Source organism: Salmo salar, chromosome 20 (genome assembly GCF_965601325.2).
Source record: "Salmo salar chromosome 20, fSalSal1, whole genome shotgun sequence".
NCBI lineage: Eukaryota > Metazoa > Chordata > Actinopteri > Salmoniformes > Salmonidae > Salmo > Salmo salar.
The window spans coordinates 94,943,510-94,955,581 of NC_138310.1; the positions used below are offsets into that span (position 1 = coordinate 94,943,510).

Genomic DNA, 12,072 nt, shown 5'->3' on the forward strand with positions numbered 1-12,072 from the left:
GACTGCTACACCGTCCTAACGGTAGACTGCTACACCGTCCTAACGGTAGACTGCTACACCGTCCTAACGGTAGACTGCTACACCGTCCTAACGGTAGACTGCTACACCGTCCTAACGGTAGACTGCTACACCATCCTAACGGTAGACTGCTACACCTTGCTAACGGTAGACTGATACACCATCACCCTGGACACAACTCTACTGTCAACTGCTCTGACTAGTAATGTCATGCCATATACTGTATGTAGGCCTATGGCTAGCAGTGCATGACAAAAATAATCACAGCTAAAAGCTAACTGTAGCAATGTCATCTTAGGACACAAAATACCTAAAGCTAGCTAGTTTGGTCCCAGATTTTTATGTGCTGGCCTTTAGCAAAATCATCTGACTTTCATTGTCATGCCATATTTGTTCAGTGCATTCGGAAAGTATTCAGATCCCTTTCCCTTTTTCCACATTTTGTTACGTTACAGCCTTATTCTAAAATTAATTGAATTACGTTTTTAGAGCCCCAAGAAAGGATTGTGTCGAGGCACAGATCTGGGGAAGGGTACCAATATTTTTTTTTTGCAGCATTGAAGGTCCCCAAGAACACAGTGGCCTCCATCATTCTCATATTGAAGCAATCGGGAGAGAAAGGCCTTGGTCAGGGAGGTGATCAACAACCTGATGGTCACTCTAACAGAGCTCCAGAGTTCCTCTGTGGAGATGGGAGAACCTTCCAGAAGGACAACCATCTCTGCAGCACTCCACCAATCAGGCCTTTATGGTAAAGTGGCCAGATGGAAGACACTCCTCAGTAAAAAGCACATGACAGTCCGCTTGGACTTTGCCCAAAGGCACCTAAAGGACTCTCAGACCATGAGAAACAAGATTTTCTGGTCTGATGAAACCAAGATTGAACTCCTTGGCCTGAATGCCAAGCGTCACATCTGGAGGAAACCTGGCACCATCCCTACAGTGAAGCATGGTGGTGGCAGCATCATGCTGTGGGGATGTTTTTCAGCGGCAGCGACTGGGAGACTAGTCAGGATCGAGGGAAAGATGAACAGAGCAAAGTACAGAGAGATCCTTGATGAAAACTTTCTCCAGAGCGCTCAGGACCTCAGACTGGGGCCAAGACAACGCAAGAGTGGCTTCGGGAAAAGTCTCTGAATATCCTTGAGTGGCCCAGCTAGAGCCCGGACTTGAACCTGATCGAACATCTCTGGAGAGACCTGAATATAGCTGTGCTTTAATGCTCCACATCCAACCTGACAGAGCTTGAGAGGATCTGCAGAGAAGAATGGGAGAAACTCCCCAAATTCAGGTGTGCCAAGCTTGTAGCGTCATACCCAAGAAGACTCAAGGCTGTAATCGCTGCCAAAGGTGCTTCAACAAAGTACTGGGTATGAATGCTTATGTAAATGTGATAGTTTTTTTTATGTTATATACATTTGCAAAAATGTCTAAAAAACTGTTTTTGCTTTGTAATAATAGGGTATTGTGTGTAAATTGATGAGGGAACAAAACAGAAAACAAAAAATTAATTTTAGAATTAAGCTGTAATGTAACAAAATGCAGAAAAAGTCAAGGGGTCTGAATACTTTCCCGAAAGGACTGTATAGCTAGGCTACCTTGGTTAGTATGGCATAGCAACATTAGTCAGAGGAAAAACACAAAAGAACATCTGTGATTTGGGTCCAGGGTAACTAACAACCAGGTAGCCAGATTGAATTGTCATTTGTGTCATTATCAAAACAAATCGTGCATACTAAAACCCTGAAAAGAACCAAAACGGTTACTCTACACTCAGGGCCTCTTTTGATCTCAGCTGTGAATGCTGCTCATGTTCAACAGGCCCTTTTACCCTGTCAAATAGGGTGCCCTTGTAAAATGATTTTTGAATGTGAAAACCCTTTTGCTTCGCAGTCGAGTGAACACAATAAATTCCACTGGCGTCCCCTCTGCCTCCCCCCCCCCCCCCCCCCACCTCCCTCCTCCCCACCCCCCGGCACCAGACAAAGGTGGCAGGAAACGACATTGGGGGACTGTTTACTGGTGTGTGACTGGCACTAATTTGGCAGAAAATAAAGGCCCCTCTGGGCATCGCTTACCTTTTACCCAGAGCATGGCCGTCATCTCAGCCGAGCCAAACTGATTCTCGGCTCGACAGACATAGTTCCCCTCGTCAGAGCGGCTGGAGTTGATGATCCTCAGAGTGTTGTTTCGTAACAGCATTATCCTGTCAAAGGCAAAAATACAATACAAACCAAATGCCTGTTTTAACTAAAACAGTTGAGTTTTTCAAGTTGTACGCAGCTTTTTAGTAGTTTATAGCATTCATTAAAGTGAATTTAAATTGCTGGAAGACATCAGGCAGATCAGGACAGCTCAGAAAGTCAAAACGGCATAACAAATGAATTTCAGAGCGTATCCATTTGGGGGATTTTAAATATTTCATATACTGTATGTTCTATCTAGCTCAGACAAGATGATCTCATTGATTTTCCAAGGGCAAGTTATGTAGTTCTGTCCTTGAGCTGTTGTTCTTAACGTTACGTTTCAGGAAGAGCAGCTGCTGCTATTGCAAATACCAAATACCTTGACAAGAGGACATATGTACTGTGTAGAAACTACATAAAGCTGTTTAATTGTGGACTCAAGTGAAACATTACTAGGATAGGATTCATTTTTTTCTGTGTGGCCTTCAGTACTATGTCCTGAAAACAGTATTTACCACAAGGGGCAAATAACAACAGACTAATAATGCTTTCACATAGTATTTTTCGGTATTTAGGCTGTAAAATAAAATTGGCCAATGTTTATATGACCCTCTTTACAAACCATTTTTTTTTTTACCACATTCTTGCTTGCATAGCCTTTTACACCTCAGGGCTCCCGAGTGGCACAGCGGTCTAAGGCACTGCATCTCAGTGCTAGAGGCGTCACTACAGACCCTGGTTCAGCGGTCTAAGGCACTGCATCTCAGTGCTAGAGGCGTCACTACAGACCCTGGTTCAGCGGTCTAAGGCACTGCATCTCAGTGCTAGAGGCGTCACTACAGACCCTGGTTCAGCGGTCTAAGGTACTGTATCTCAGTGCTAGAGGCGTCACTACAGACCCTGGTTTCGAATCCAGGCTGTATCACATCCGGCTGTGATTGGGAGTCCCATATGGCGGTGCACAGTTCTCTGGGTTTGATCGGTATAGGCCGTCATTGTAAATAAAAATGTGTTCTTAACTGACTTGCCTCGGGGACGAGTGGTTGTAGTGCTGTTTAGATGTGGGTGGGCTTCTGTTTGAATAAATCCATTGAATATACACCATCAAAATAAACGTATTATTAAGTCATTTATTATAAGACTAAATGTATTTTCAAAAGAATAGAATAGCATATTTGGAGTTTAATTAGGCCTATGCCCTGGGTCTGGAATATAACAGAATAAAATACAATGAAATATTTTTCCCACATAACTTGTGTCAAGGGAACGTGTAGAACCGCTATCATATAAAGAAAGTGATATTTTGAAACAGAGCCCAATCCCATGCTTTTTTTATCCACGTTTAATCTCTTTCCTAGCCACATCACACATTGTTAGAGAGCAGGCATACCTTCATCATGATACCCATAGAAAATAATAGCAATCCTATTTGCAAAAGCATGTGAGTCTCGTTCATACTTCACAACCTCCGCAGACTTTGAGTTGTCTATACCGTATACGATTGAGCAAAATAATAGGCCTCCACTTGAGTTAGGCTACATTATAGCATGCTAAATGTTTCTGATTGGTGATTTAGGCTACATTATAGCATGCTAAACGTTTCTGATCAGTGATTTAGGCTACATTATAGCATGCTAAACGTTTCTGATCAGTGATTTAGGCTACATTATAGCATGCTAAACGTTTCTGATCAGTGATTTAGGCTACATTATAGCATGCTAAACGTTTCTGATCAGTGATTTATGCTACATTATAGCATGCTAAATGTTTCTGATCAGTGATTTAGGCTTCATTATAGCATGCTAAACGTTTCTGATCAGTGAGTTAGGCTACATTATAGCATGCTAAATGTTTCTGATCAGTGAGTTAGGCTACATTATAGCATGCTAAACGTTTCTGATCAGTGATTTAGGCTTCATTATAGCATGCTAAATGTTTCTGATCAGTGATTTAGGCTACATTATAGCATGCTAAACGTTTCTGATCAGTGATTTAGGCTTCATTATAGCATGCTAAACGTTTCTGATCAGTGATTTAGGCTACATTATAGCATGCTAAATGTTTCTGATCAGTGATTTAGGCTACATTATAGCATGCTAAATGTTTCTGACCAGTGAGTTAGGCTACATTATAGCATGCTAAATGTTTCTGATCACTGATTTAGGCTATATTATAGCATGCTAAACGTTTCTGATCAGTGATTTAGGCTTCATTATAGCATGCTAAATGTTTCTGATCAGTGATTTAGGCTACATTATAGCATACTAAACGTTTCTGATCAGTGATTTAGGCTACATTATAGCATGCTAAATGTTTCTGATCAGTGATTTAGGCTACATTATAGCATGCTAAATGTTTCTGATCAGTGATAGATGAAACCAATTGACCAAATAGCCACTACAGATGGAGATTCAGTTATCAGACAAGTCAGTGAAGTCACAGTCGTTTGGTCGGGTGTAGGTCTTAGGCTACTAAACGACTGTGACTGAGGAATGAAATAATCCACTTGTTAAACAACATAACGTTGCAAAATGTTCTGATCAATGAACCAACTAGACAAGATGATAAAGAACAGCACTCACCTCAACTTAGCTAACATTTCCCCAGCCTAATTGTAGCCTAATCAATATCCAATCTGAAATGTATCGATTCATCAAGACGAGTCTCAAAACAGAGCGATGGCGCTGTCCCGATCAAAACAGCGCTGAAATTATCATCTAGTTCAGGGTTTCCCAAACTTTGGTTTTTGCCCCAGTACTACACCGCTGATTAAAATTATCAAAGGTTCATGATTAGTTGATTATTTGAATCAAAACGTGCACCCAGGACCGAGTTTGGGAAACGCTGATCTAGTTGAACACATGCGGGTAGGCTAGTGCTTCAAATCTCTTACAAGGACTAGATGACTTTGGGAGTTTCATTAATTAGTAAGCCAACAATTCCCACAGTTATTCTTTATGGATCCAAAACAGGGTATGCTTAGTGGTGTGCTATACGAAAAAGAGATGGGCAAGGTGACATGCCTTGCAAAAGTTAAGAACAGACCGGAGGATGGTTAACGGGCGTTGCCTAGCAACCCTCAAAAGTTTAAGAGCCTAGTGCGCGCCAAAGCCACCTCATCATTACGGCCGCGTTTCATACTAGGGCCGTAGGCAGAACTGTACCGAAATGATTACTCGGTAGTTAGGTAGGAAATACAATTTTGGCTTTGATACCAGCTATAACTTCAGATATGAAGAAAAGGAGGAAAAAAAATGATCCGAATAAACGTGTTAGTAAAGGAAAGGGATATAGGTAAGTCGGAGAATGGCTTAACAGATAAATACATGTTATTTCCCACATCTCCACAAGATCAATCAACAATTATATTTCCTAATGAAGGCGAATTCCTGACAACATCAAATAAGCCTAATCTCCAATAAGATTACAACCCTGATGTTATCGGTTCAGATAAGGGCTAAACCAGGGGCGTAACTTTGGTTTTAGAAGTGGTGGGGACGTAAAAAATATTATTGTACACTCCAAACAGCCTACCCGAGGCACATTCCAATGACAATGACAAAAAAATGCAATTTCAGAATCGGGGGGGGACATGTCCACCCCATCCACAGTGAAAGTTGCACCCCTGGGCTAAACTAATAAGGAACAAGTGTTTAAATCCAAATTGAAATGCAGCCACTTTCGTTACAGCCTCAGTGGAATATGCATTGGAACCACACATGGCCTAACAGCTGGTAATGGGGTTGTAGATAAAGCAACAACACATGACCTAACAGCTGGTAATGGGGTTGTAGATAAAGCAACAACACATGACCTAACAGCTGGTAATGGGGTTGTAGATAAAGCAACAACACATGACCTAACAGCTGGTAATGGGGTTGTAGATAAAGCAACAACACATGACCTAACAGCTGGTAATGGGGTTGTAGATAAAGCAAAAACACATGACCTAACAGCTGGTAATGGGGTTGTAGATAAAGCAACAACACATGACCTAACAGCTGGTAATGGGGTTGTAGATAAAGCAACAACACATGACCTAACAGCTGGTAATGGGGTTGTAGATAAAGCAACAACACATGACCTAACAGCTGGTAATGGGGTTGTAGATAAAGCAACAACACATGGCCTAACAGCTGGTAATGGGGTTGTAGATAAAGCAACAACACATGACCTAACAGCTGGTAATGGGGTTGTAGATAAAGCAACAACACATGACCTAACAGCTGGTAATGGGGTTGTAGATAAAGCAACAACACATGACCTAACAGCTGGTAATGGGGTTGTAGATAAAGCAACAACACATGACCTAACAGCTGGTAATGGGGTTGTAGATAAAGCAACAACACATGACCTAACAGCTGGTAATGGGGTTGTAGATAAAGCAACAACACATGACCTAACATCTGGTAATGGGGTTGTAGATAAAGCAACAACACATGACCTAACAGCTGGTAATGGGGTTGTAGATAAAGCAACAACACATGACCTAACAGCTGGTAATGGGGTTGTAGATAAAATGTTGAGTCAACACCTGCTACCAAATATCCAGCTAGCTAGGTTGCAATGGAGCCCGCTTCGCCTGGAATAGCTAACGGACGTTTCCAGCGCTGTAGAAGTTGTGTTTATTAAGCTCTTATCGGGGACAATATTAACAATCCAGAGTTCCAATGCGGCAATTGTTTGCTTGCGGAGGATTACAGCAATGAGGTGGCGATCCTTACCAAGCAAATATCAATCTGGCACCAATTTACGGGGAAAACGCAAATTGGAACATTCTCATTCTCAACTCCTGTGGCTGGACGCCGCTCGGGCCTGATGGATGTATCCCCGCCTTGTCATCTGTCCCTATCTGAATGGCTTCCTGGAACTAGTTCCCCATCTGTCCCTATCTGAATGGCCTGTGTTACCTGGAACTAGTTCCCCATCTGTCCCTATCTGAATGGCCTGTGCTACCTGGAACTAGTTCCCCATCTGTCCCTATCTGAATGGCCTGTGTTACCTGGAACTAGTTCCCTATCTGTCCCTATCTGAATGGCCTGTGCTACCTGGAACTAGTTCCCCATCTGTCCCTATCTGAATGGCTTCCTGGAACTAGTTCCCCATCTGTCCCTATCTGAATGGCCTGTGTTACCTGGAACTAGTTCCCCATCTGTCCCTATCTGAATGGCTTCCTGGAACTAGTTCCCCATCTGTCCCTATCTGAATGGCCTGTGCTACCTGGAACTAGTTCCCCATCTGTCCCTATCTGAATGGCCTGTGTTACCTGGAACTAGTTCCCCATCTGTCCCTATCTGAATGGCCTGTGTTACCTGGAACTAGTTCCCCATCTGTCCCTATCTGAATGGCCTGTGTTACCTGGAACTAGTTCCCCATCTGTCCCTATCTGAATGGCCTGTGCTACCTGGAACTAGTTCCCCATCTGTCCCTATCTGAATGGCCTGTGTTACCTGGAACTAGTTCCCCATCTGAATGGCCTGTGTTACCTGGAACTAGTTCCACATCTGTCCCTATTTGAATGGCCTGTGCTTCCTGGAACTTGCCTGCCGAGGTAGTTGTCTCCATCTGTTCACCTCCTCCATCTTGTAGTGGAGTAGACGGAGAACAGCAACAGGATTGTTCCAATCAGCGCTGGTCCCATTTCCCCTCTCTCTGGATCTGATGGGGCACTGCCTGCTGTGGGATGTCTGGACCTATCGCCAGGAGCAGTGGGCGTATGCTATCCTGCTTCTCGTGGACCCGTGAAAGGTTCATCGAATTGTGTGAGGGGTAGGAATGGGCGGATTTCTCCATCCCTTTCTCCGACCGTTGTATTGGGCAGTTCAATGGAGAGATCTCAGTCACTCAGTCTCTCAGTCCCTGGAGCAAAAACGTTGTGCTATCCAGGAGCACGAGTACAGGCCATCAATAAGCTGCTCCCAAACATTATAAACCAGCATCAGGAAATTGAGTCTATCATAGTTCATGTGGGATTCAATGACATTATGAAGGGCAGCTCAGAACAGCTGAAGATGGATTTTAAAGAACTGATTGGGTCACTAATTGACTTTAATTGACCTCTGTCCGCACCTAAATCATGGCATTGAACGGTTCAGCAGTCTTTTAGCCCTCCATAACAGGCTACCAGACTATTGCAGCTCTGTGGATGTAACATTTATTGACAATTTTGATACCTTCTGGAAACAAAGCTATTTTCTAGGGGTATTTGGTATTTTATTAGGATCCCCATTAGCTGTTGCAAAAGCAGCAGCTACTCTTCCTGTGGTCCACACACACAACATGAAACATGACGTAATACAGAACATTAATCGACAAGAACAGCTCAAGGACAAACTACATCAATTTAAAAGAAGGCACACGTAGCCTACATATCAATAGATACAGACAAACTATCTAGGTCAACAAGGGGAGAGGCGTTGTGCTGTGATGTGCTGCTTTATCTGTTTTTTGAAATCAGGTTTGCTGTTTATTTGAGCTACATGAGATGGAAGGAAGTTCCATGCAATAATGTCTCTATATAATATTGTACATGTTCTTGAATTTGTTCTGGATTTGGGGACAGTGAAAAGGCCACTGGTGGCTTGTCTGGTGGGATAAGTGTGTCTGTCAGAGCTGTGTCTAAGATGACTATGCAAACAATTTGGGATTTTCAACACATTGTTTATTATAAAATAACACTCAATTCTTAGCCAAGAGAGACTGGCATGCATAGTATTTATATCAGCCCTCTGATTACAATGAAGAGCAAGACGTGCCACTCTGTTCTGGGCCTGCTGCAGTTTAACTAGGTCTTTCTTTTCAGCACTCGACCACACGACTGGACAATAATCAAGATAATACAAGAGTCTGCAGGACTTTTTGGAGTATGGTGTCAAAAAAGCAGAGCATCTCTTTATTATGGACAGGCCTCTCCCCATCTTTACAACTATTTCATCTATATGTTTTGACCATGACAGTTTACAATCTAAGGTTACACCAAGTAATTTAGTCTCCTCAACTTGTTCAACAGCCACACTATTCATTACCAGATTCAGCTGAGGTCTAGAACCTAAGGAATGTTTTGTACCAAATACAACGCTCTTAGTTTTAGAGATGTTCAGGACCAGTTTATTACTGGCCACCCATTCCAAACCAGACTGCAACCATTTGTTAAGGGTTTCAGTGATTTCATTAGATGTGGTTGCTGATGCGAAAATGGTTGAATCATCAGAATTCATGAACACACATGCTTTGTTTAATGCAAGTGGCAGGTCATTGGTAACAATAGAAAAGAGTAGAGGGCCTAGAGAGCTGCCCTGCGGTACACCACACTTTACATGTTTAACATTAGAGAAGCTTCCATTAAAGAAAACCCTTTGAGTTCTATTAGATAGATAGTTCTGAATCCACGATATGGCAGAGGTTGAAAAGCCATAACACATAAGTTTTCTCCACAACAGGTTACGGTCAATAATATCAAAGGCTGCCCTGAAATCTAACAGTACAGCTCCCACAATCTTCTTATTATCGATTTCTTTCAACCAATCATCAGTCATTTGTGTCAGTGCAGTACATGTTGAGTCCTCTTCTCTATAAGCATGCTGAAAGTCTTTTGTTAATTTGTTTACAGAGAAATAGCATTGTATTTGGTCAAACACAATTTCTCCAACAGTTTGCTAAGAGCTGGCAGCAAGCTGATAGGTCTGCTGTTAGAACCAGTACAATTCGCTTTACCACTCTTGGGTAGCAGAATTACTTTGGCTTCCCTCCAGACCTGAGGACAAACACCTTCCTCTAGGCTCAGATAAAATATATGACAGATAGGAGTGGCTATAGAGTCAGATACCATCCTCAGTAGCTTTCCATCTAAGTTGTAAGGAGATTTGTTATTATTGATCAATAACAATCATTTTTCCACCTCTCCCACACTAACTACAAAATTCATACTTCCTTTTCTTTCATTATTCGTTTTTTTATGCAGGAGTACGATGGCTCATTGTTAGTTTTTGGCATTTCCTACCTAAGTTTGCCCACTTTGCCAATGAAGTAACGATTCAAATAATTGGCAACATCAAATGGTTTTGTGATGAATAAGCCATCTGATTCGATGAAAGATGGAGTAGAATTTGTCTTTCTTTCATTTAAAGTAACCCAACGTTTATTTCCATCATTCTTTATATCAATGATATCTTGGCTTCATAATACAGTTTTTTCTTGTTTTTGTTAAGTTTAGTCACATCATTTCTCAATTTGCAGTAAGTCAGCCAGTCAGATGTACAGCCAGACTTATTAGCCGCTCCTTTTGCCCCATCTCTTTCAACCATACAGTTTTTCAATTCCTCATCAATCCATGGAGACTTAACAGTTCAAACAGTCAGTTTCTTAACTGGTGATTGTTAATCAATAATTGGAAGAAGCAATTTCCGAAATACATCAAGTGCATCTGGATGCTCCTCATTAATCAGACCACATCAGTCAGATCTACAGTTGAAGTCGGAAGTTTACTAACACCTTAGCCTAATACATTTAAACTCAGTTTTTCACAATTCCTGACATTTAATCCTAGTAAAAATTCCCTGTCTTAGGTCAGTTAGGATGACCACTTTATTATAAGAATGTGAAGTGTGTCACGTCCTGACCCTAGTAAGATGTCATTTTCTATAGTTGTGTAGGGCAAGGCGTGACAGGGGGTGTTTTTGGGCTGATATATGTTTTCTAGTTCTATGTTTAAATTCTAGTTTTCTATTTCTATGATGGATTGTTTGGGGTTGATCTCTAATTGGAGACAGCTGATCCTCATTTGCCTCTGATTAGAGATCATATCGAAGTAGGGGTTTTTCTCATTGTGGTGTCATGACGTTGGCCTGTGGGTAAGGTTTATGACCCCCCCCCCCCCCCCCCCCATAAATACCTTTTACCACTTCCCCTCTCTGAATCTACTGAAGGACTTGAATAGCCTGTGTTAAATATAGAGAGTCTGGGAACATCAAACAAATGGGGAAAGGTACCACATATTTTGTTAACCTGTTTAGGATAGGGGGCAGTATTGACACGGCTGGATAAAAAACATACCCGATTTAATCTGGTTACCACTCCTACCCAGTAACTAGAATATGCATATACTTATTACATATGGATAGAAAACACCCTACATTTTCTAAAACTGTTTGAATGGTGTCTGAGTATAACAGAACTCAAATGGCAGGTCAAAACCTGAGAGATTCCTTTACAGGAAGTGGCCTGTCTGACCATTTCTTGAACTTCTTTTCCATCTCTATCATTTACTAAGGATCTCTGCTCTAACGTGACACTTCCCACGTCGTCCATAGGCGCTCAGAGCCCGGGAAAAAACAGAATGTCGTCATTCCAGCCCCAGGCTGAAACACATTATCGCCTTTCTCAAGTGGCCGATCAAGGGACACTGGGCTTATGCTCGTGACCCCGACCGCCCCCGCCTTTGGGATTTTTTCCTCTGTTTGCCGAAAAGGAGATTCCCTGTCGGAATATTATCGCTTTTCTACGAGAAAAATGTCGTAAAAATTGATTTTAAACAGCGGTTGACATGCTTCGAAGTACGGTAATGGAATACTTAGAATTTTATTGTCACGAATTGCGCCATGCGCGCAACACTTCTTTACTATTTCGGATAGTGTCTGGAACGCACGAACAAAACGCCGCTATTCGGATATAACGATGGATTATTTTGGACCAAACCAACATTTGTTATTGAAGTAGCAGTCCTGGGTGTGCATTCTGACGAAGACAACAAAAGGTAATCAAACTTTTATAATAGTAAATATGATTATGGTGAGTGCTAAACTTGCCGGGTGTCTAAATAGCGAGCCCGTGATGCCTGGGCTATGTACTTAGAATATTGCAAAATGTGCTT

General features: G+C 42.0%; 1 protein-coding gene across 1 annotated transcript in view; it reads right to left on the reverse strand.

Moving 5' to 3' along the window:
• Positions 1-12,072, reverse strand: part of LOC106581589 (contactin-5) — a 483,973-nt gene that overhangs the window by 124,880 nt on the left and 347,021 nt on the right. The window contains exon 13 of the mRNA XM_082966829.1: positions 2,097-2,224. Coding sequence (XP_082822955.1) covers positions 2,097-2,224 — 128 coding nt within the window. The remainder of the gene's footprint in view (positions 1-2,096; positions 2,225-12,072) is intronic.